General features: G+C 40.3%; 1 protein-coding gene across 4 annotated transcripts in view; it reads right to left on the bottom strand.

The window, feature by feature from the left end:
• The window catches only part of LOC109002046 (protein GLE1), a 32,609-nt gene extending 14,309 nt beyond the window's left edge, over window positions 1-18,300 (bottom strand). The window contains exons 1-4 of one of the 4 annotated variants that reach the window (XR_001997957.2): window positions 7,089-7,370; window positions 5,785-5,952; window positions 5,499-5,651; window positions 5,199-5,313 (exon numbers count right to left, since the gene is read on the bottom strand). Coding sequence is in view for 3 of the 4 variants with exons in the window: in XM_018979616.2 (XP_018835161.2) it covers window positions 5,199-5,313; window positions 5,499-5,651; window positions 5,785-5,952; window positions 7,089-7,090 (438 nt within the window). In the remaining variant the exon portion in view is untranslated. Of the gene's footprint in view, window positions 1-5,198; window positions 5,314-5,498; window positions 5,652-5,738; window positions 5,953-7,088; window positions 7,371-17,864 lie in introns of those variants that run through there. The other 3 variants (XM_018979618.2, XM_018979616.2, XM_018979619.2) reach the window with 3 other exon arrangements.
• Between the last annotated feature and the right edge of the window lie 8,225 nt (window positions 18,301-26,525).

Here is a 26,525-nt window from a genome sequence, read left to right as displayed (position 1 = left end):
GATGGTTTCTCAATGGGGTTTTTTCAAACTTGTTGGGACATAGTCAAAGGTGATGTTTTGCAGGTTTTTCATGAATTTCACTCTTGTCAAAAGTTTGAAAAATCCCTTAATGCGACCTTCATTGCTCTCATTCCTAAGAAACATGGGGCTTCAACTATTGAGGACTTTCGTCCAATAAGTCTCATTAGTAGCATTTATAAGATCATTTCAAAGGTTCTTGCCAACCGGCTTAGTACGGTGCTGGAACCCATTATTTCCAAGTCTGAAAACGCATTTATTTGAGGGAGACAAATTCTTGATTTGGTACTCATTGCAAATGAATGTTTGGATCACAGACTACGGGGGGGGAGGTTCAGGTGTTCTTTGCAAGCTTGACATGGAAAAGGCATATGATCATGTGAATTGGGAATTCCTTCTATATCTACTTAAGAGGTGTGGTTTGGAGATAGGTGGATTTCATGGATGAGGCACTCTATTTCAACCGCCCGGTTCTCAGTTTTAGTTAATGGCACACCTGCTGGTTTTTTTGATAGTTCGCGAGGATTGCGGCAGGGAGATCCTCTTTCTCCCATTTTATTTGTTATAGTTATGGAGACTTTAAGTAGGATGGTGCAGACTGCTGTTGGGGGAGGATACTTATCTGGTTTTCAGGTGGGTAATGGCTCTAGTGGCTCTGTTATCATCTCACATCTTTTTTTCGCAGATGACACTCTAGTCTTCTGTGAAGCGGATAATAGTCAGATCCAAACTTTGCGAGCACTGTTACTTTGCTTTGAAGCAGTGTCAGGGCTTAAGGTGAACCTTGGCAAGTCTGAGATGGTTCCTGTGGGTGCGGTTTTTAATATCCATAGTTTAGCAAGCCTTCTGGATTGTAAGGTGTCTTCTTTCCCAATGCAATATTTGGGACTTCCACTGGGTGCAACTTTCAAGAATAGAGCTATATGGGACGGAGTGGTGGAGAAGGTAGAGAAAATGTTGGCTGGTTGGAAAATGGTGTATTTATCAAAAGGGGGCCGCCTCACTCTTATTAAGAGTACTCTCACTAACCTCCCCACATATTTTTTATCTTTGTTTCCTATGCTTGCAGGGGTGATGAACAGAATGGAAAAACTTTTTAGGGCATTTTTATGGGGAGGCTTGGGGGACGAAAGGAAACTTCATCTGATTAGATGGAGAACAGTTTGTGCCTCAGTTGTGAATGGGGGGTTGGGAGTGTGTAACTTGAGAACTTTTAATAGAGCTCTTTTGGGGAAGTGGCTTTGGAGATATCACTTAGAGGGGGGATCATTGTGGAAGGAAATTATTGACGCTAGATATGGTGTCGCTGGGGGTGGTTGGTGTTCCAACGAAGTGAGAGGAGGCTATGGTGTGGGTTTATGGAAGTTTATAAGGAAAGGGTGGCCATGCTTTGCAAATCACATACGCTTTGTAGTTGGCGAGGGCAATCGAATCAGTTTCTAGCAGGACGTGTGGTGTGGAGATCGAGCATTGGAAAGGACTTTTCCGGGCCTAAATCGTATTGCAGTTAACAGGGAGGTTTCAGTGGCGGATGTGTGGCTACTTTCTCATGGCTCGTACCAATAGAATATTCTTTTTATTAGAAATTTTCATGATTGGGAATTACCTATTGTTTCAAACTTTTTCAGCCTACTACATTCCATGGGGACTTCTATAGCACAACGAGATAGATTGAAGTGGAGGTCTAATAATCACAAGATATGTACTGTTAAGGCGTTTTATAACATCTTGACATCACAAGAGCGTACTCCATTCCCTTGGAAGAAGATTTGGCGGGCCCGTGTGCCTTCTAAAGTAGCTTTTTTTGTTTGAACTGTCGCTCTTGGAAAGATATTGACTACGGACAACTTGAGGAAGAGAGGATGTGTAGTAATGGATTGGTGTTACATATGTAAAAAGAATGGAGAATCTGTGGACCACCTTTTATTACATTGTGAGGTAACAAGGGTGTTGTGGGATGAGATCTTTCACAGGGTTGAAGTTGCTTGGGTTATGCCTATGAGAGTGGTGGATTTGTTGGGTTGTTGGAGAAAACTGTTCGGCTGTCATCAAGTGGCAGCGCTATGGAAGATGATTCCGTCATGTATCATGTGGTGCATTTGGACGGAAAGGAATGCGTGTTGCTTTGAAGACAAGGAAAGCACAATGGCCGAGATGAAGAATTTTTTGATACACACTTTAATACACACTTTAATTTATCGCTCTTAGAATTTATTTCGGTGTTCTTCTATATACTCCCTGTGTACATAGGCTATGCCTCTTTCATTCATATATATAATATTGATCTCTTACTTATCAAAAAAAATAAAGGTATGTATAAAGATAAGGCACCGGGTCCAGATGACTTTTCTATGGCATTTTTTCAAGCATGTAAGGATATTGTGAAGGAAGACATTATGAAAGTTTTTGGAGAATTTTATTCTTTCTTAAAATTTGAGGAGTTTTAATACTACATTCATTGCCCTTATTCCTAAAAAGGCGGGCGTTGTAGATATGAGGGATTTTCACCCTATTAGCTTGGTGAATGGGATGTATAAGGTCATTTCTAAGGTGCTAGCTAACCACATGAGTGTGGTCATGGATAAGATTATTTCGAAGTCTCATAATGCATTTGTGAGGGGAAGACAAATCCTGGATTCGATTTTAATTGCTAATGAATGTTTGGAAAGCAGAATTTTTTTGATAAGTGAGAACGTACAGTTGTTAAATCATTTGGAAAGCAGAATTAGAATGGGTAAATCTGGAATCTTAGTTAAATTGGACATGGAAAAGGCTTTTGACCATATCAATTGGGACTTTTTTCTTTATTTACTTGGGAGATTTAGTTTTGGAGAGAAGTGGTGTTCATGGATAAAACATTGTATTTTGACGGCCATATTTTCTTTATTGGTGAATGGCACTCCGGTGGGTTTTTTTAATAGCTCCCATGGACTAAGGCAAAGAGACCATTTATCTCCTTATCTTTTTGTATTAGTTATGGATGCTTTGAGTCGTATGATCGAAGCGGCTGTGAAGAGGAATTTTTTGTCGGGATTTATGGTGGGAGATGACTTACGGGGCAGCATTACTGTTTCACATTTACTTTTTGCAGAAGATACTTTATTACTTAGTGATTCAAGTCAAGATCATCTCCGTGCTTTGAGAGCCTTATTGCTATGTTTGAAGCTGTTTCAGGACTTGGAATTAACTTATCTAAGTCTGAAATTGTTCCGGTGGATACGTTCAGCAATATTTTTGACTTAGCTAACATCTTGGGATGTAAGGTAGCTTCTTTACGTTTGAAATATCTTGGGTTACCTTTGGGTGCTCCTCACAAATCACTTTTTATATGGGATGGGGTTATTGAGAAGATTGGGAGGTGGCTAGCTGGTTGGAAAAAACTCTATTTGTCAAAAGGAGGAAGAGTTACTTCGATTAAGAGTACTTTGTCTAATCTCCCCACATATTTCCTCTCACTCTTTCCTTTACCCACGGGGGTTGCAAAAAAAAATAGAGGATTTTTCAGAATTTCTTGTGGGATGGTTATGGGGAGGAAAGAAATTTTAATTTGGTGAGTTGGAATAAGGTTTGCCAACCGGTTTCATGTGGAGGTTTGGGTGTGAGAAATTTAAAGTTTTTTAATAAAGCTCTACTTGGAAAATGGCGTTGGAGGTACTATTTTGAGAGTAATGCATTATGGAGACAAATTGTGGATTTTAAATATGGGAGAATGTGGGGGAGCTGGTGCACAAATGAAGTTAAAGGGTGTATGGGGTGGGTTTGTGGAAGTCCATCAGGTTAGTATGGGGACTTTGTTAAAAACTTAAATTTTAAAGTGAGGGATGGGGCAAATATTTACTTTTGGCATGATACTTGGTGCGGGGATTCAGCTCGAGTACATTTATCCTAATTTATTTAGGATTGCTAGAGATAAAGGAGCTGCAGTGGCTGAGTCTTAGGCTTCGTTTGGATCACAAACATCTCTCAACTCATCATTACAACTTTTTCAAATCCCAATATAAAATATAATAAACAATTCAACTTTTTTAAATTCTAAAATAATAATAATATTAAAAAATAATATTCTAACAATATTTTATCATCTCAACTCAACTCAACTCAACTCACTTTAACATCCAAACGCAACCTTATAAGATTTCTAATAACATGCTTCAGTGGAATGTGGATTTCAACAGAGATGTGCAGGATTGGGAAGTGGATGAGATTTCTGATTTTTTGGAAAGATTATATGATATGAAAATTGATCAGAATAGAGAGGACAGCCTGCTGTGGTTGCAAACAAATAACTCTAGATTTACTGTAAAATCTTTTTATAAGGCATTAATTAGTCAGGGAGTTAAAGACTATCCCTGGAAATGTATTTGGAGGGCAAAGGTGCCTAGAAAGGTTGTTTTTTTCTGTTGGTTGGTGTCTCTTGGGAATTTTTTTTTTTTTATAAGTATCTCTTGGGAAAATCTTAACCACGGATTTGAGGAAGAGAGGTTTTTGTGGTTGATTGGTGTTTATGTGTAAGAAGGATGGTGAATTTATTAACCATCTTTTCCTTCACTATGAGGTGGCGACAATTTTGTGGAATGAGATTTTAGCAAGGGTAGGCATTGCTTGGGTGATGCCTAAGCATGTGGTGGATTTTTTGGCTTGCTGGCAAGGTTAAGTGGGATGTAGAGGCAGTGCAGCAGCGTGAAGGATGATTCCCTTATGTTTGTTTTGGTGCTTATGGCTTGAAAGAAATGGGAGGTGTTTTGAAGATTGTGAACGTTCTATGGGGGAGTTTAGGGATTTTTTCTTTAGCACTTTAAGTTTTTGGGTGAAGAATTTTGTAAGGGATGTGAACATTTGTCATGTTTTATTTTAGTACTGTTTTTGCTTTAGCTTGTATTTAGGTGTACTTATATATATATCCTGTATACTTGGGCTATGCCTATTTACTTGGAATAAATTCTCTTATTAACTATAAAAAATCATCAGGTTATATATCTATTAAAATTTGCATAGGTGTTGCTCTTGTATATGTTCTGTGTACTTGGTTATGCCTATTTTTCAATAAAGCTCTTATTTACTGATAAAAAAAAAAATATCTAAAAAAATGTTTATTGTCTAAATCTAATTTACTAGTACTAGACAGAGTACAACAAGTGGAAAATGTAGCAAACTACATCGAGATCTACAATACTACATACCTTAGTATCAACTTGATGTTCATATGTTAGTTCACATAAAGCACTTTCTACTAATCCCACTTCACCCATCAAGTAGGACTGGAACTCAAGAGCCAACTCATCATCAGAATCATCACTGTTATTGAAACGTAAAAGTAAGTGCAAACGCCATCATTGAATATCTTGCAAAACATAGATATCCTACATTACAATGCCTGGACATGGGCAATTAAAACATGATTGCGAAACAAGTAAAGCCCCCCAAGAACATTTCCATTTTCAAATAAAGTTGCCCACATGAAACGGAAGAGAAGTTGGCACCTCAAATAATGTTTGTCACAGTTGAACCGTTTCACAGGCACTAATCTTTGATTGTCCTCACCATCACTTTCAGAATCCATCATCTCATCCTCGAACACACGCATTACAAAAGGCCTAGGACATTTATCATCACTCTTCTCATTTGAGAAGTCTCTAAACAAAGTTGCAGATGGAAAAAGGCTCAGACTAGCAATAATAATCACTAGTTATATATATAAAAATAAAAAAAATTCAAACTACCCCATTGAGAGCATTGACAAAATGGCATAGACAAGAAATCCGATACCGCAGTCTTGATTTGGTGAAATGTGCAGGAACATTTGCAGAGGTATTGAGCTTCATTTCCAATGAATTAAGCTCTGCTAATAAAGCATCAAAGTTCCAATCTGGCTCTGGGTCCAGGGCAATTCCATCAACACTTTGGGGACAACGAAGTTCCAACTTCATAGCTCCCCTATATATAAAGAATCACCATCAATTGAAAGAGCATACAGAAAAAACAAGCAACAAATTTTAAGCGAAGAACAGAAACAATAATTCTACACAGAAGCCCCACACCCGCGCACCCTCCACGTTGGCAATGAGCAAATTCTCATTTTTGACCTTATGGTTTCAAACAAATACTTTTGTGGTTTCAAAGTCTCCCTCGCTGACCCCCTTTTCTCCTTCAGTGGAAAACACCAATTAGGGTTTCAATAATTTTTCTCCTTCAGTTCAACGCCACTTTGGGTCTCAATGGCGGTGGCCATTCCGGCAAGCAGCATTAATAGGGTTAGATGTAAATCCGAAATCTCCCAATAGAAGTCTTAAATGCTAAATTTTCTTTCATGATATAAATACAGGGAATTTTTAGTTGTAATAGTCTTCAACCAGGATAAAAACGAGCATTTTCCCTATCATAGTTTCTTGCGTCAAAACCTCCTATCGCAGGTAAAGACATAAATTTAGAAAATATACATACTAAGAGAGAAATTTTGTAAAGAAAATCCAGGGTATGCAGAAGCTATTTCAACATAAATGTAGAAACCAAGAGAGATGTAAAGAAAATCCGGGGTATGCAGAAGCAGTCAGTCGAAAGCTCAAATATTGGGGGCAGATGAAGTGGTGGAAGCTCTGGTATTGCGGGCAGTGGCGAGGCCTTCAGAAGTTGGCATTGATGACGTCGTTAGAGGCTGGTAGCGATGTGCAGTAGGGTTTAAAATCTAAAGATTGGGGGATTCGAAGAAGGCAAAATGTTGGGGGTTGAATAGCTGAGCAGACATTTCTGTTTCTGTTTAAAACAAGTTCGTCCCCCTTTTACTTTTTAGAGCTGTGTTTGCCTTTCATTTTTTTTTTCTTTCTTTAAGCAACTCACGACCTCCACAGGTGTGCGGCTATGTCAAAATATCAGGCTACTGTGTAGCAGAACTCGAACAGAAAAGGAGGAATGTTTCATACTTTCTGTTGCTTTGATTTAGGAAATTTAGAAAATAGAGAATCATCTGAATCATAATCTCTAACTGAGTTGGACTTGTTTCTGCTGCCAAATTCTACACATTCAACGTTGTTAGTATTCTAAACAATAAAATAGGAGATAGATGGTGAGCTCACATTGTCTAAAAGCTCCAAGGAGAGGAGCCTTTCGCTGAGAATGCTTCGAAAATGGAAGACTGATATGGATCTAGGAGAAGGCTGATAATTGGCCTTCAAGGTTTCTGATTATGCTCTTCACTTCTGGTGCCCTGGAATTAGGTTTTTGAAAAGAGGGACTGTTGCATTTTCCGCTTTTTTCTTCTTCTTCTTCTTCTTTTTTTACAGAACACACAGAGATGGCAAAGACGAGCGAAACGAAAGGAATGGGGGCAATGTTTTCCGTGCAAGGAATGGAAGTAATGTTAGTATCATTTCGGTTTAAGAAATTGGAATTGAATATTTTGATCTTGGTGTATTTGCATTTGGACATTGAATTGAGTCGAGTTGAGTTGAGTTGAGATGATAAAATATTGTTAGAATATTATTTTTTAATATTATTATTATTTTGAGATTTGAAAAAATTGAATTGTTTATTATATTTTATGTTGAGATTTGAAAAAATTGTAATGTGAGTTGAGATGAATTGAAATAGGTTTAAGTTCCAAACGAAGCCTAGTGTACCCTTTTGGGATTAATTATATATTATATATAAATATTTATATGTATATATAAATTAACAACTAATACAATAAATACATATATATGTACATGTATCATGTATATGTGCGTATATATATATATAGAAGAATTGAAGATTTATAAAATTAATATACGTTGAAAAAATCACAAACTTGAGTTGAGATACAAAAACAAAGGAAAAAAAAAGAGAATAGAGAGATTATAAAAATAATGATATTTAAAAATAAAAAAAAGAATGAGGAGACATATTTACAGTTACAAAAAAATTAAAAGTATATAAATAAATTTTATATTCTATAATTAATTAAATACCATTTGGATTTAAAATTTACAAAAACATCATTCAAGCATAAGAAAATTACAAAACCAATCTGAAACGGAATAGGGACTGGAATGCCAATTCCAGCCAAAATGGCTGGAATTTGACTGAAATGGCCGAAATTTGGAGCGAAATGAAATGATGAGGTATAGTGTACCAAATACTACACCGGAACAAGAAATTTCGGCCGAAATTTAAAACTATGAATAGGGAGGATGCCACGTTTGCATCTTACAATCAAGGGTCAGATTTCAACACGTATAGGTTTTTCCTTCAGGACAAAGAGGCAATCTTAAATAAAAAAGAAATGCTTTAACTATAGAATTTTATAAAAGTAAACCTATAAACTGATGTGGTTTGATGTGATCCGTAAGATTATAAATTTATTTTTATTATAAAGTAAATCTAACATATCACAAGAAACTACGTCAATTTGTGAGTTTGCTTTTATAAAATCTTTTTGTGGTTGTAGCATTTCTCTAAGAAAAATATTTAGTTTACACAAATTTTAAGAAAAGTTTACAAATGTCGTTGTTTAACGAGGTTTATCATATTGTAAAATTAATTTTATTATAAAATAAATCTAACGTATTATGCTAAGAGTTTGTTTGGTTATTAAAAATCTTGAGAATACTTAAGAATATTTTTTAGATATATTGTTTATTAGGTTTGGAAAATGCGAGACAAAAATTTGAATAAACTTTTTTTTCCCAAAAAATAAGTTTTGTATTAGAGTTTATGAAAAATAGATATATAGAGTTGAAATATAATTTTTTAAGAAGATTTTTTTTTTTTTTTTTTTGGAACAGTTTAAGAAGTTTTTTTGAATTTGTAAGAAGTTGCATTTATTTTTGCGTTTGTACAATGATCACACGAAAATATGAATACATTAGAGCATCTTCATTGGATTAGCAAAAGGTAAAGTCAAATTTTGGCTAATATCAAAATCATTACCAACAAGTAAAAACCAGTACACAGTGAGTATGAAAACAAGATTTGACTAGAATTTTAGAGTAGTTACTCACCCTCAATAGGAAGGTAACAAAAAGTCTGGCGTTGTAATAGACACTTTTTCTCTTCATACAATATCTTACTTTTCTCTCAATACACACTACGATGGGAAGTCTATTCCAGTGACTCCTCGTCGGAATCAACCCTCTTTAGTCTTTACATTTATTTTACAGTCTTGTGATAGACATGGGCTTCCTTAAACATCTTAATAGAAACAAAAGTATTCGTTTTATCAATGGAGGGTGGAAACTATTGTCGCATCACGAAGAAGGGTAGGAAGGTAACCAAGGAGATGATGCTCAACCATGCCAGTACTTGCTGGCAGGCAAACACAATAGAAGAATATTTTTTTAGGGGGGAAGGAAAGATTTTTACAATACTTATCGAGATGGAACCAAAGCTTTGTTTGCTTATAGGCGTTCTAATGCTTATGGGCGTTTCTTGGAAGTAACAGATTATGGCGGTGGCAACAGGGGTCGAGGTCTTTTAGCGATCCTGAAAGGGACGGAAGGAAAGGGCTGGAAAATTTTGTCTATGGAGTTAAAGAATGTTCTGTCAAGGCATGCTTTGGCTAAGAAGGCTCTAGTTTTGACCCCACGATTGGATAAAGATTTGGATAAGGGGAAGGAGACGAAGAGGCAGACCAAGTCTTATGCAGAGGCGGCGTTGGGTGGTGCAGGGAAAATGACGGAAGTGCATGGAGGTACAAGCCAACCCCTTGGCGTTACAGCAAGGTGGAAAAAACAAAAAGGAGTGCATGGCAAGGGAATGTACAGGCGATAATGCAGAGAAATACGACATACACGATGTACCTGAAATGGGGAGAGGGACTCGATCATATGTCTGTTCAAAGGAAGGTATGGTGCAGAGGGCTCTGTTTAGTTTGAAAGAGGAAGTTATCGGTGTAAATGAGGAAATGGAATCACTAAGGAATGAGATAGAAAAGCTGATCTCCAAAGTAGACAAGGGCTTGGGCTTGGGCCAAGGCCATCGATTTCTAAATACTAAAATACTTGGTGGGCGGAAGCCACTCAGGCCTATCAAAGGAAAGGCCAAGATTGGGTTGGGCTGGAAAGGCCCAAATCGAATTCTTGGTATGAAATGGGGGCTAAAATGGTCTTGTTTTGAAAAGGGCCCAACGTCTGGGCCTGTATCACAGCCTTGTGGGAGGCCTAAGGAGACACCCACTTTTGAGTCTGGGCCCGTATCATAGTCTGTGCCTGGGCCCATGGACCCACTTCCGATACACCGGCCTGAGGAGACACCCATCTCTTCACCGGTAACTCCTGTCTTCAATTCCGGCAGCACCTACGCTGGCCAATCTCTGTCGGTACCAATAGAGTTGCTGCAGATCTGCAGCAGTGGTGCCTATGGAGCATATGGGTGGGCCATCATATCTCAAGGTGGCACAGACTCTAGTGTCGGCACTATCTAGGCTGCCTCCTGTCACCATGGCAATAAAGATTGTGGTCCTGACGTCAAAGAAGGCTACAACACCGAGTTTTGCATACGAAGAGATGATAGAGGTGACGAGAGTCTTGGAACACTACGGGAAACCACGTAAACCATCGACGGAACCTTCTGAGCTAGTTTCCAAAACATAAAGGAATTCACACAAACTCCACTGGGACTAAGGAGCAAAACCCAAATTTTTTTTTTTATAAGTAATAAAATTTTATTCATCGAATGCAATAGGTGAAGCCCATGTAAACAGGAAGTATATAAAAGATACACCTAATTACATTCTAAGATTAGGAAATGAAAACAAAAACTGATGAACAGCCCCTTCATTAAGTAAAATAGCTGAAACCCATTGAAGCAAAAACATAAAAAATTTCCAGATTTCCTCTGCAGTATGCTCCCTGTTAATAAAACACCGCTCATTCATTTCCATCCAAATACACCACATAATGCACAAATAAATCATCTTCCACGCAAAACCCAAAAATGGAAGAGAGAAACGGAGAGAAAATGCCAAGAAATGGAAGGCTCGAGAGGGAAGGGAAGGGAAGGGAAGGGAAGGGAAAAGAGAGAAATTCGAGAGAAGAGAGAGAGGGTCTGACCATTGGTAATGCGAAATAAAAGAATAAAATATGATATGGTCAAACTACAATAACAGGTCAAATATGACCCAAGGGTGCGAAACACTGTAGCTCAAAGTCAATTTTATTTGGACTTGCCTAATCCAATGCAAGTGTTTTTATGTAATATTAGGCAGATATTTTACTTTGATAGTAAATGCCTAATCTAATGAAGATGCTCTCAAAGAATCTCTATACATCTCATTTAAGGAAGTTCTGATCAAAGCTGTGGCATTGTCCATTCCAGCATACACGATGAGCTGCTTCATACTCCCTGGAACCCTATGTACTGAACTGGGAAATATGATGGCAAAATTCTGGTGGGGTCAAAAGAAGGATGAGAACAAAATTCGATGGGTGAGTTGGAAGAAGATGTGTGAGTCAAAAACAAATGGAGGGATGGGGTTCAAGGACTTGCAAACCTTCAATCTGGCTCTACTAGCCAAGCAGGTATGGAGGATCTTAAAATAAGACACTACTTTGCTGCATAAAGTTTTTAAGGCTAAGAATTTCCCAAATACCAATTTCAGTGAGTCATCATTAGGTGCAACGCCATCTTATGTATGGAGAGGTATATGGGAGGCAAAAAAGAGTTTGATGCAAGGATGTAGGTGGAGAGTGGGGGATGAGAAATCTATTAACATTTGGACAGATTTCTGGCTGCCAGATCATAAACTTATACCAAATAATTCCACTGCACCCACAGATCAAGATAATGCAACAGTGACAAGCCTTATTGATGATGCCACAAAGTGGTGGGATGTGGATAAAGTCGGAAGAATCTTAAAACCTCGAGAAGCAGCAGAAGGTTTGAAGATTATGATCAGCTCTAAAAGTAGAACAGATTATCTAATATGGGAACATGAAAAGAATGAGATTTATAGTGTCAAAAGCGCATATAGATTTTTTCATACACTTGGACAATCCTGGTAGGTTGGCGAAAGCTCAGATGCTAAGGAACAGAGGAAGGTGTGGAAGAGGATTTTTTATTAGATATGTTTTGAGGTAGTAATTTGTTTTGAATAGGATTTCTCTACTGTTAAACCATACGTCTCTTTTATTTTCTGTTTGGTCTCTGTCATGTGGGATTTGAGCTGAAGTCTTGTGGGATCTGCAGCAGGTTTCGAAGGCATAGCTGATCAGGTGCAACGGTTTTAACGGCTCTTCAATACGGTGCGTTCGGCAATAAGTGAAACGGTGCGTTACAAGGGGTTTAGTTTTAATGAAACGATTCGTTTAATTCTAGCGGTAGATTACTGAAATAAGTTTAGACGGCGTCGTTTTGTCTTTCTTTGTAATTGGGAAACTCTTCCCGCGTTGTCTGTTAGTTTCTGTTGTAGTTTTTCTATAAATAGGGGCGGGATTGTGTAATCAGGGATGGATTTTCTTCTATAAACAGTTCTTGTAAGGAGCTTGGGGATTGCTCGAAAATCTCTTTCGTTTACATCAATAAGATTGTGATTCAATTTTCCAGGCTGAGTATTTCTATTCTAAGTTTGCAATAGTTTCATGTTCTGAGTGATTATAAAGAGAAGAGCTGATAGATTCCGAGAAAATAGCGTGGAAGAAGAAGAAGGCACATAACAATTGGTATCAGCAGTAGGCGATCCTGACCTCAGCAAGTTTTATGGCAGAAGGAACGCGTGGAGCAATTAAAGGTCAGCAGGATGCTTCTCAGAGGCAGTATGAAGCAGTCCAATTACAGCTTCAACATCATCAGCACACTATCTCAGGGATCACAGAAAGGTTAGATCAACTTTCAGATATGTTGCGTTCTGTTGTGGAATCTGTAAATGACATGTCTCATGCGGATAGAGAGGTATCTCGTGATAGAGATCAACCTCCTAGAACGTATGAGGGAAGAGGTGGATTTCAAAAAGGGATTAGGTTGGATTTCCCTCATTTTAATGGTCTTGATCCTGCGGGATGGATCTTTAAAGCAAATCAATACTTTGATTGCTTTCAAGTCCCTTTCCATCAAAAGTTAATGGTGGCATCACATCATATGGAAGGTGAGGCATTGGTATGGTACCAAAATGCCTTGGATTCGGGCCAATTTAACTCTTGGGAGACCTTAGTGGTGGCTATGCAAACTAGGTTTGGACCATCAGCATTTGATGATCCAATGGAGGCTCTAATGAGATTGAAACAGACTAGTTCTGTTGGTTTGTACACCACTCAATTTGAGGCATTGTCCAACAGGCTGAAAGGCTTGTCCGATAGACATAAAATGAGCTGCTATATCAGTGGCTTGAAGGATGACATTAGAATCCCTGTTAAAATGTTTAATCCCATGAATTTAGGAGCTGCCCTTGGCTTGGCTAAGTTGCAAGAAGAGTATGTGTTGTCTTCAAGGAAACCTTGGAGACCAAATCCTCATTTTGCTGAGAAATGGCCACTTAATCAGAGTGCACTTAAAGATCATGGTGAGGAAGGCAGTAAGAATGCTCTTCCTTGGAGGAAAGTGAATTCCTCTCACATGGATGAAAAGAGAAGGAAGGGTTTATGCTTTCATTGTGAAGAAAAATGGAATCCTAATCACGTTTGTAAAAAGTCTAAGGTTTATTTCATTCAAACTGATATGGATGACTTAAACCAGACTGATGCTGAAGAGCCCTTGTGTATCGAAGATGAAGAACCAGATCCTATAGTTGCTGATACCTTAGAAGTTTCTGTTAATGCTATTTCTGGTTCTAGTAGTGTTAATGCTATGAGGTTACATGGATGTGTTGGATCCTGTGCTGTTGAAATTTTAGTGGACTCGGGGAGCACACATAATTTTGTGGATCCTTTAGTGGTCCAGGAGGCTAAGTTGAGCATACACCATGCCTCTAGTTTGCAAGTCCGAGTGGCCAATGGTGAGAAGATCTTGAGTCAAGGTTCTGGAATGGAAACATTTAAAATTCAAGGCTCTAGATTTTCTGTGCCTTTCCATGTTTTGGCTTTGGGAGGATGTGATGTGGTCCTCGGGGTTCAATGGTTGAAGACCTTGGGTTCTATCTCTTGGAATTTTGTTGATATGTCCATGCAGTTTGAGTGGAATGGGAAATTGGTACACTTACAAGGGTTAAACTGTACTAGTATACAAATGATGTCTGGTATCTCAGGCCTTAAGTCCCCTTTTGTCAATAAACAGGGTTGGTTGTTGCAATTGATTCCTGTTGAACAGCACAATGAGGAGGGTTGTGTAACAGGACCCATGACTGACTTACTCAAGGAGTTTTCTGATGTTTTTGCTGAACCTGTGGGGTTGCCTCCAAGAAGAGCCTTTGATCACCCAATCATCCTCAAGGAGGGTGTTTCTCCTATTTCAGTTAGACCATACAGGTATCCTCATTACCAAAAGTCTGAGATTGAAAAGATTGTCAATGAATTACTACAATCTGGTGTGGTCAGGACTAGCCAAAGTCCATTTTCTTCTCCTGTTCTTTTGGTCAAGAAAGCTGATGGAACTTGGCGTATGTGCATCGATTATAGGGCCTTAAACCAAGAAACTATCAAACACAAATTTCCAATTCCAGTTATAGATGAATTGCTGGATGAATTGTTTGGAGCTAGAATTTTTTCCAAGTTGGATTTAAGGGCTGGCTACCATCAGATTCGAGTAAGGGAAGGGGATATTCCAAAAACAGCTTTTAGAACTCATGAGGGCCACTATGAGTTCTTAGTGATGCCCTTTGGCCTCACTAATGCACCTGCTACTTTTCAAGGTTTAATGAACCATATTTTCAAGCCTTTTTTGAGAAGGTTTGTATTGGTTTTTTTTGATGACATTCTCATATATAGTAAGGATATGGATGAACATCTGTTGCATGTAAGGACTGTTTTGAATACATTGCGACAGCATACTCTTTATGCCAAGATGTCAAAGTGCAATTTTGGAGTACATGAAGTTGAGTACTTGGGCCATATCATCTCTAGGAATGGAGTACAAACAGATCCAGCAAAGACTGCAGCTATGGTGAATTGGCCTGTTCCTACAACCTTGAAGTCTTTGAGAGGTTTCCTGGGTTTAACAGGCTACTACAGGAAATTTATCAAGGCTTATGGATCAATAGCAGCTCCCTTAACCAACTTGTTGAAGAAGAATTCTTTTTGTTGGGATGATAAGGCTGCTGTGGCTTTCGAATTGCTGAAAACTGCTGTTAGCAACCCTCCTGTTTTGAGGTTGCCTGATTTCACAAAGGTCTTCACCATTGAGTGTGATGCTTCTGGTATGGGTCTTGGGGCAGTTTTGATGCAAGAGTCTCAACCCATAGCTTTTTATAGCAAAGCCTTGAAAGGGAAAGCCTTGTTATTGTCAACATATGAGAAGGAATTGTTGGCTTTAGTATCAGCTGCTCAGAGATGGAGACCCTATCTGCTAGGCCACTCCTTTCAGATTAAAACTGACCAACAAGCTCTAAAATTTTTGGTGGAACAGAAAATTGGTACTGAGGCACAACATAAATGGGTTTCCAAACTCATTGGTTATGATTTTACTGTGCATTATAAGCAGGGCAAGGAAAATGTGGTTGCTGATGCCCTCTCGAGGAAAGATGAGCAGGAACAAGCTGTGATGGCTATGATTTCTTTTCCCACTCCTTTGTGGATTGAAGAACTCAAACAGAGTTATGTTGCCTGTCCTGACTATGTTGACTTGGTTCCTCAGTTACAGCAAGGTCACCAGGGACCAAAGCACTTTTCTGTTCAACAAGGGTTGCTCCTCAGAAAAGGGAAATTGGTAATTGTTCCCTCTTCACCTATTCTACCAAAGATTTTGCAATACATTCATGACAATCCACAAGCTGGTCATGTGGGGTATCACAAGACTCTTCAAAGGGCACGAAGGGATTTTTGGTGGCCAGGTATGAGGAAGGATGTGAGGAAATTAGTCAAGGAATGTGAAATCTGTCAAGTCAGTAAAAGTGAGAATGTGAAGTATCCTGGTTTGTTACAACCACTACCTGTTCCTGATTCTCCATGGCTTGATATTTCCATGGACTTTATTGAAGGGTTGCCCCTTTCTAGTGGCTTTTCTGTAGTGCTGTCTGTGGTGGATAGGTTGACTAAATTTGCTCATTTCTTTCCTCTCTCCCATCCTTATACAGCTGCTAAAGTAGCTCAGGTGTTTTTTGATGGGGTTTTTAAGCTGCATGGTCTGCCTAGATCTATAGTTTCTGACCGAGATGCTGTTTTTACAAGCTCTTTTTGGAAGCAACTATTTCACTTGCAAGGTGTTTCCTTGGACTTTACATCCTCATATCATCCTCAATCTGATGGCCAAACTGAGGCCTTAAATAAATGCTTGGAAAGCTATTTGCGATGCTACTGTAGTCAGCAACCAAAGGTTTGGTCTTCATGGTTGGTTATGGCTGAGTGGTGTTATAACACTACTCTACATTCTTCTATTCAAATGACTCCTTTCCAGGCTCTTTATGGTTATGAACCACCTAAGCTTCTTTCTTATGTGCCTGGCCTTTCCTCCAATCATGCTGTTGACCAGCAGTTGAGAACAAGAGATGAATTGCTCAGCTTATTGAAGGAGAATATGGCAAAGGCCCAACACAGGATGAAGTTTTTTGCTGACAAAGGGAGAACAGAAAGATGTTTTCAGGTTGGTGATTGGGTTTTCTTACGCTTACAGCCTTATAGGCAGAAGACTGTGGCTATGCGCCACAACATGAAATTAGCTCCAAGGTTTTATGGGCCTTTTCAAATTCTGCAGAAGGTGGGGTCAGTTGCTTACAAACTTGATTTACCTTCCTCTTCAAAGATCCACCCCGTTTTTCATGTTTCTTGTTTAAAAAAGAAGGTGGGGCAGCATGTCATTCCTTTGCCACTCTTGCCTCCTACTGATTCTAGTGGCCTTTTGCAACCTGAGCCACAAGCAATCATTGATCGCAGGCTACAACAGAAAGGTAACAAAGCTGTGACTGAAGTGTTGGTGAGTTGGGTAGGGGCTGCTCCTGAAGACTCTTCTTGGGAGTGTTTGTGGAAATTGCGGCAACAGTATCCCCATTTGGTGGGTTCTATTTTGTAAACTGTCATGTGGGATTTGAGCTGAAGGCCTTGTGGGCAAGTCCTTTGAGAGGGGGAGAATGTCATGTGGGATTTGAGCTGAAGTCTTGTGGGATCTGCAGCAGGTTTCGAAGGCATAGCTGATCAGGTGCAACGGTTTTAACGGCTCTTCAATACGGTGCGTTCGGCAATAAGTGAAACGGTGCGTTACAAGGGGTTTAGTTTTAATGAAACGATTCGTTTAATTCTAGCGGTAGATTACTGAAATAAGTTTAGACGGCGTCGTTTTGTCTTTCTTTGTAATTGGGAAACTCTTCCCGCGTTGTCTGTTAGTTTCTGTTGTAGTTTTTCTATAAATAGGGGCGGGATTGTGTAATCAGGGATGGATTTTCTTCTATAAACAGTTCTTGTAAGGAGCTTGGGGATTGCTCGAAAATCTCTTTCGTTTACATCAATAAGATTGTGATTCAATTTTCCAGGCTGAGTATTTCTATTCTAAGTTTGCAATAGTTTCATGTTCTGAGTGATTATAAAGAGAAGAGCTGATAGATTCCGAGAAAATAGCGTGGAAGAAGAAGAAGGCACATAACAGTCTCCTAGATTGGAATAGGTTCCTAGTTTGAATCTAACTCCCAACTCCAGACTCTATCCAATCTCCTTATAATCCACGATACCCCTTCTCCTTGCCTATAAAACCCACCCGAGACATCCAGAAATAAACACAAGAAACCTTAATACACATAGCCACCGTAGCAGCTTCCGCAAACCAAGAAAACCACTCTCACATACAACCGAGACATTTACCTCGCCGAAATCCACCACAGAAGCCGCCGACGGTGAGCTTTTCCCCAACCTGGACGTACGCCGTCGCTGTTTGAGCCCAACCCGTCGATTTCTCTCTCCCTCTCTATCGACAGTGACTCTTTGGCCGTGTGCTTGTGCTGCCGTCGCCAACCACCTCAAGGGACTTCGGAGTACCACTCTCAGAGCCAGAAATCACCGACCAACCCAAACCCAGGTGAACCCACTTCCTTCCGGTAAGTCCTCGACGAGATCTCTCTCTCTCCCCGTGATTTTCAGCTCTCGGCTGGACAGAACCTCTCTCTAACTCTCTCAACCTTTCCTCTCTCTTGTGTCGCACCACTGCCCAGAGACACCAGCTGCGTCGCCGGTCACTCCCAGCCTCCAAGAGCCGACGTCGCGCTCCGGCTCAGCCACTCTCTCGGTGAGTTATTGCATGATCCTCTTCTACTCTCCCGTAAAGCATGCCTCCCACTTTTGTTTCTTCTATTTCAGCCTTCCTAAAATACCCATGCATTACTATTAATTTTACACAAATACCCCTCCACCTAGTCTTGCCGTAAGATGTGTTTTCTTTCTTTTATGTGTTTTGTTTTCAGCACTTTTCAAAAAGCATCTCCACTAATTCTGCAATTACTTATATGCCCTTTTGACCCTTTATTGTGTAACCTCCTGAGCCTCTATTTCTTTGGGCCTTAAGTCCAATCGGCTAGTATTTTCTTTAAGGGGTACTGGGCCTAGTTTCAAATAAATTTGTTAAGTTTATTTTCAAAAACTATGATAATTTAAGTGGATGAATTTTAGATTGACAAAACTGTTTTATGGTTTTAAAGTGGGCTGATAGTGCTTTACAAAAATGTGTTTTAGGCTTCGTTTGGAATTTAAACTCATATCAATTCATCTTAATTTATTATTACAATTTTTTTAAATTCTAACACAAAATATAATAAACAATTCAATTTTTTCAAATTCTAAAATAATAATAATATTAAAAAATAATATTCTACAATATTTTATCATCTCAACTCAACTCTGTTCAACATCCAAACACAGCCTAGTGATTTTATTGGGCTGATTATATTTTCAGGAAAACATTACTTTTACATAGGTGTCATCTACTTGAATAATTATGAGCCTATAGACACAATTTTTATAAAAAGTATTTAAAGGATTTTAAAGTATATCATGGAGCCTACCATTTTAGTTAAATTTCATTATATGTATTTAATTACGTGTAGTATTACGACATGTTTTGCTAGGAAGTTAGTAACATCTAGTACCTCTTATAAGTAACGCGCTTCAAGTTGAAAATTAGGAAGCAACGCTAAGAGATAATTAGTATGATCATATAATTGTATGTATACTATAAATGTTCTAAATGTATATGAAAACGTGATGTTTATCTACGCTACGCTACAAGCTAAGTCAAGGTTAGATTCCTTTCAAGATCTTCGATGAATTATAATGATATGCATGTAAGTGAGCCTATGTATGTTATGCTATTATGGATTGCGATTTGATGGATGATATATGATGAAAATCACATGTATGTCATGCAATGTAATGTCATGAAGTATTTAGATCATATAAGTCATGTAATATTCATGTAGTTCTCAGATCATGTATGTCGTGGAATGTTTATGTTCAGATCACATTATGCCATGTCATGTTATGTTATGTTATGTACAAGTATATGCCATGCTAGAAAAGTTCATGAAGTCTAACAAATTTCTCATGCATTAAGAAATATAAGATATTAAGGTGACACGGACCTAAACGTGCTCACCACAAGTTATGATAAGTGATGTCACGGACCTAAGCGTGGTTCACCATATGTTAAGTAAAACATAGACCTAAGCGTGTTTCACTTCATGATATGTTAAAAGATGACATGGACCTAAACGTGTTCACTACAAGTTACGTTAAGATGGTGTCACGGACTTAAGCATGGTTCACCATATGTTAAGTGAAATACAGACATAAACGTGTTTCACTCCATGATATATTTAAGGATGATACTAAGCGTGTTCACCACCAGTTATGATAAGCGGTATCACGAACTTAAGCGTGGTTCACCTTATGATAAAGGAAAGACAAGATAAACAAGTCATGTATGTTTGTTAGAATATGCATGAAGTCAGTCATTTATGCATTCACAATACATGATTACCGTGGTTATGTATGATTCCGCTCATGTTAATGATGAATAGATATGATATGTGAATCTGTGACAGTATATGTATGTAAAGTTTTTTAGAGATCAAGCATATGTTAAATTAAGTTATGTGTACGGTATGATTGTGAATCTGTGATGATGTATGTATATTATGAAGAGTCTTTCAAAAATTAAGTTTATTCTAGGCTAAGATGTATTTTACGGTATGATATGTTATTTATTGAATATTCAACTCATTTTTGTTTATTTCTCTATTTTCCTCTATAGTTAACTGTCACAGATAATGAGTATGAGGGCGCAAAGCTGGAGGGCCAGGAATAGATACAATGTAAAGACTTAGAAATGAATAAGTATTATTTACACAAGAATTAGTTTAGTTATGTTTTTATGCTATGTTTTCAGTTTCATGTTTCAAAAATAGTTATGTTCAATTTAGTTGATGTTTCAATAAATGAGGTATTTCAAGATATGAATATCTTCACCGGGCATTATGTTATGAATGTTAGTAACATCTCTATCCTACTGGAACGGGGTGTTACAAGGATATGGAAAATGAAGGTACCGAGTAGAGTGAAAGTGTTTGCATGGAGGGCCTGCAAAGATGGGATTCCAACTTTGAAGAATTTAATGCATCGAAAAGTAAGTATAGAGGCTTCTTGCAAGTGGTGTAATGACAAGGAGGAAGATTTGAATCATGCACTCTTTTACTGCCCTTCCATAAGAGATTGTTGGCGACAATAGTTTAGTTATTAATGTATGAAGATAACTAAAGAGAAAGAAGACTTTGTACACCTTGCAAAGAAGGTTATGCTTGGGGTATGTGGTATAGAAGGAATAAAAAAATGTATGAAGATAAAATATTACAAATTGGGCAAGTTGTAGAGTATGCTCTGCCCTTATCTCAAGCTCATAAGGAAGCTCAAGAATATTGTTGATGCGGTAAAAATCGCCCAACAGGCCGGAAAGGGAGAAATAGTCATTCTCAGCCCATTGGGGTGACTTGGGCCTCGTTCGGTGTTGTTTGGAGCTCCCGGTAATATTTCGATGCGGCTATACGGCGGAGTTGTGTACGTTCATGGCAGTAAATAGAAAACATAAGTGCAGAGAAACAAAAAAATGAAAATGAACACATAGATTTACGTGGTTTAGCATAATGCCTACGTCCACGGGAGTTTGGGAAAGAGAAATCCACTATAATATTCTTGTTTACAATCTCTCATGGTCTCTTATATCTCTCTGTATAATAGTGATGTTGAATGTAAATTTACTGGAGAAAGGCATTCGTTGGAGCTCTCTCTATTCTCTGGTTGAAGGAGAGGTCGAAGAAGAAGGAGTACTAAAGACAAGCGAAGAAGAACCCCGCATGCGGAGAAGGAGAACATTTCCCTCTATTTATTTGAATCCTTTTTCCTGCGTGCGCCCCCTCCCTGAGATCCCATGCCCCCTTGTCCCCTATAACCATTCTGACCCCTTTGGCGTGCTGTCCCCCATGACCCTTCTGACCCCCTTGGCGCCTTGTCCTCCCTGACTCACCTGACCCCCATGACTCCCCTGACCCCCATGTCTCATTATCTCTAATCTTGGTGGGCTAGGCCTGATGGCTGGACCCGTATGAGCTTATTTGTTTTCCCCCTTCACAGTATCCCGCGATTCTTAAGGGTGATTTGTTTCCAAAAGAAGACCTTGAGAATTTTCAAAAGAAAAATGTTGTCGACTTGATCTACCCGTTCATTTGTCCCCGTTCATACGTAGGGAAGTAAATTTCGGAGGTCGATCCCCGTTCATTTGTTACCCTAGCGCAAATAGTGAATATTTCCAAACTTAGGATTTCATATATAAGCTCGATTATGTAGAGTGTAGGTAGGCAACTCGTGCAGGTCTAGGGTGGGAGATGGGCTCGACCGCGTATGGTGCGAGCATGAAACTCAAATTTTTGTCGTTTATTCGTATAGTGTATGTTCGTTTGATGCCTTAGTTTTTTTGTCGGTATTAGAGTTTGTGTGAGTTAACCCACACAAAGTGGTCAGAGGGCCCGTCGACCCCCTGGGTCCACCTTAGGTGGTTGCCAAGCTCATCGGCTCTTTCCTGAAGGTTATCCGCACAAGGCGGTTGTGGCTCGAGTCAAAGGACCCGTCTTCTTGCGAGTGTACTCGACTTTTATTGAGTCAAAGGACCTGTCTTCCTGCGAGTGTAAGAACTCAGCTTTATTGGAAGGGGGGTTAGTGCCAAATCCGGAAACTTGGGACCTTACCCCGCAGTGAGTCAAGGGACTCGTCTTCTTGCGAGTGTACTCGACTTTTATTGAGTCAAGGGACCCATCTTCTTGCTAGTGTAGGACTCAGCTTTGTTGGACGGGGGGTCGGCGGCAAATCCTAGGACTTGGCCTTACCCCACAGCAAGTCAAGAGACCCGTCTTCTTGCGAGTATAAGGACTCGACTTTGTTAGATCGGTGTTTTCGCACTTATAAGAAGTAATTTCGTTAGTAGAAATAAATTCACAAGAATTTTGTGAGATAATACTGGGAAGTTTCTAGTTGTTGTAGTCAGTTCTTGCTTGACCAAAAATTGTCCGCAGCTGTCTGTCGCTTTGCCCCTCCTTTTCTCTTTCATTCTCTTTTTTTTTTTGGAAGCATGCAGAGTCTTCTTGCTGGTCCAAACCGAATTGTGCCGAGCCTTGTGTAGGCGAGGCGTTGTCTAAGCCTTTCAAATGATGAATTGCCGAGTCCCACATAACCGAGCAATGCATGGCACCTGGAGGAGGTGCACGGTTTCAGGATTTCCGAGTTGTGAGGAGTCCATGCATGTTGGTTTCCCAAGCGGTGTCTTCCGAGCCTTGTCTTCGGAGCCGTGCATGCTGCGGACAATTTTGAGCCGCGCATGCCAAGTCTTCCTGAGCCGTGCCTGTGAGGAGTCCATGCATGTTGGTTTCCCGAGTTGTGTCTTCCGAGTTGGTAGTCTTCGAGCCGTGCATGCTGTGGACAATTCCGAGCCATGCATGTCAAGTCTTCCCGAGTGGTTGTCTGAGTTGGTGGTCTCCAAGCTGTGATGTCCGAGCTAGTTGCCCGAGCACGTTGGTGTTCGTGTTGGTGAGCTGCCGAGCTGAGGGGCTCCGGTGTGGGCCATGGAGGGGGCTTAGTGTGTTAGTTCCCGAGTTGCGTATGGTGTCCGAGTCCCATGTAGTGATGTTCACATCTCATGTAATGGGGGACTGCTCGAGAAAAGGAAAGCTTCCGTGGTGGCGAGCTGCCAAGTCCCTTGCCGTTGGTGAGCTGTCCAATGGCCCCAAGTTAGGTGTTCGAGTCGTGGCATCCGAGTGGTGATGGTGTCTAGGCTTTGTGTCTGAGCTGGGTGCCTGTGCAATGGCCAAGTGGTTGTGCGAGTTGAATGGCTTATGGGCTGAAGAGATGTCGTGTGGTGCTCCCAAGCATCGAGCTACGCTCCCGAGCGGATGAGGTGGAGGAGGTGTGGTGTTTGCCGAGCCAAAGGGGAGGAGGACCCCGTGGGGTATCTACTGAGCCGAGGAGGAAGAGGACCTTGTGGGGTATTTGCCGAGCCGAGGGGCTGCCGTGGATCTGGAGCAGGCGAGGGGCCTGTGAGGGATGGCTGTTGAGCCGAGGTGGAGGATGTGTGTCCAAGTCGTGGTGCGTCTGCCGGTGGCTCTGCAAAGTCTCTGCCATGGACAAGCGGCCATGGGTCATCTCCAAGGGGTAGACGACGCTTCCGGTTCACATGGACACCACAGGCGCATCCCCTGGCCTCGTGGTCGTGGCTAGAGGCCGTGAGCTCTTCGTCGTGTGCATGGCGACGTGCGCCTGGGTGCATGGCTGTTGATCACTGTGTGCCAGCAGTGGGTGTTGGGGACACCAGCGGGGTGACCAGAAGACGCTAGCGGACCACAGGGGTCTTTGTCGGCACCACTCAGTCCATGACACAGCTAGGTCGTGCCCTAGCCCAGTGCACGGGGGAATACGGTCTATGCGGGACCATGCCGTGGGGGAGCTGGCAGTCGGAGACCGGCCCAGAAGAATCAGACGGTGTCGGCGGTCATCATGGTTGCCCTCGACGCCACATCCGGATTGTGCCACAGTTGGGTCGTGGTACCATTGGGGGCGCTGCCGTGGGAATGGGGTGGTCGACGACCAACCTGGGTGGCTCAGACGGCGCCAACGGTCTGGTTGATGGCCGTCGATGCCACCTACCGCTGTGCCACCGCCGGTTGTAGCTCCACGGCGTGCACCCAGTCTGTATGTACCCTGTGCATGGCGCTGTTTGTGCCATGCATGGGGACTTGCGGGGCTATTGTGCATGCGTGCACAATAGATGTGCTTAGCACTGTGCACTTGTGCACAGTGCCACCGAGTATTGTTCCCATCTTTGGGTGTCCTTACATTGAGTCCAGTGTCTCGAGTGTTGTGCGTAAATCAAACTCCCAGAGTTTGGAAGATGGGCGACCCAGCCGATGTGCTATTCACCGTCTGCCCATTTTTCCTCAATGTAAACGTTAAAAGAAATTGAGAATACTCATCTGGGAGGGTGTCATCTGTCTGTTCGGTGATTTATTCAGTGTGCCGAAAAATCGTCATTCTCCCACAGACGGCGCCACTGTTGATGTGGTAAAAATCGCTCAACATGCTGGTGTTGTTTGGAGCCCCCGGTAGTGTTCCGATGCGGCTGTACAACGGATGTGCGTACGTCTATGTCGGTGAATGGAAAATATAAGTGTATAGAAACAAAGAGATGAACACATAGATTTACGTAGTTCGGCATAATGCCTACGTCCATGGGCATTTAGAGAGAAAAAATCCACTATAATATTCTTGTTTACAATCTCTCATGGTCTCTCATATCTCTTTGTACAATGGTGATGTTGAATGTAAATTTATTGGAGAAAGGCATTCGTTGGAGCTCTCTCTGTTCTCTGGTTGAAGGAGAGGTCGAAGAAGAAGAAGGAGAACTGAAGACGAAGAATGAGCCCCCCTGGAAAAGGAGAACATTTCTCTCTATTTATCTGAATCTATTTTCCTGTGTGCGCCCTCCTCCCTGACATCCCATGCCCCCTTGTCCCCCATGACCCTTATGACCCCCTTTGCATGCTGTCCCCCATGACCATTTTGACCCCCTTGGCGTCCTGTCCCCCGTGACCCTTCTGACCCCTTTGGCACCCTATCCCCCTTGACTCACCTGACCCCCATGTCCCATTGTCTCTAGTCTTGGTGGGCTAAGCCTAGTGGCTGGGCATGTATGGGTTTATTTGTTTTCCACCTTTCGCAAACATCAAAAGCAGAAAAAGTTGTCAAGTTGCAGTTGGCTGCCTCCTTCTTCAGGGGTGATGAAACTGAATGTTGATGGGACTATATTACATGATCAATGTAGAGCAAGAGAGGAGATTATCCTAAGAGATGATAGGGGTGGGGTAATCTTATCTGCTAGTAAAAAAGAAAATGAGGTGAATGGTCCAATGGAGATTGAACTGATTGCTATCTTGAGAGGTTTACAATTGAGCATCCCTTTGGGTATATATGAGCTACTCATTAAAAGTGATTATCTACTTATGGTTAATGAGACTACATGTCTTTGTTGGGCAAACCTAGTTTATGAGATAATGAATCTGATGCAGTTGATCCTGAAATGCACAATCCAACATACTGGATGCATGGCTAATGAAGCAGCTCACAGAATGGTAAAACATGCCTCGCATCTTGATGACTTGATAGTTTGGTGTGATTCATATCCTAATTTTATTTCACAAATTATTTGGTCTAAGTCTATGATGTAAGTGTGGTTGTTTTGAATTAAACAAGTTCTTGATGTAAAAAAAAAGAAGTTATAACAATCCATAATGACCCTTAAATTACTTATTGCTCAAATGACCCTCCTAAAGTTGTTGAGTTGTCTCACTTAGATTTGAACCTAATTATAATAACCATATCAATCTTGCGCGAGGGTTAAAGTTCTGTGCATGATCACGATGATCAATATTATTCCTCGACACACATTTTTCTTGCAATATCAGCTGTAGAAACAGAGCTAGTTTTCCAAAATTCATCAGGATGAAACAAACCCTAACAAAACCATAACAAAAAAAAAAAAAAAAACCATAGTTTGGTTTAATCTCCTCAAACACAAAGTTTTTTCACAACCCATTTCAAGTCAGGTCACTCAGTCATGGAATAATATACTTCGACCTCCCTTGACTAATAAATTAAACCTTACTCAGTCATTGCTAGGAAAATGCCCAAATGCCAATCACTGTCAAAACGTACATGTTAAGACTTAAAAATGAAAATAATAGTTTGATTTTAGCATAACAAATGGGAAAGAAATTTGCCTAATATAAAATTAACTTGTAACTATACAAGTTGGCCAAAATAAGTCATGGTTTATATATAGGGAAAGAGCACATAAATATTGTTACTTAAAATTGGCAAAATTTTTAAACAAACTGATAGGTCTCGCTTAAGATTGAATACCAATACTAATCTGTTTAG

The sequence above is a fragment of the Juglans regia genome, chromosome 12 (assembly GCF_001411555.2).
Source record: "Juglans regia cultivar Chandler chromosome 12, Walnut 2.0, whole genome shotgun sequence".
Taxonomy (NCBI): domain Eukaryota; kingdom Viridiplantae; phylum Streptophyta; class Magnoliopsida; order Fagales; family Juglandaceae; genus Juglans; species Juglans regia.
Note: the sequence above shows the minus strand (reverse complement) of the source record. Positions and strands in the feature narration are given on the sequence as shown.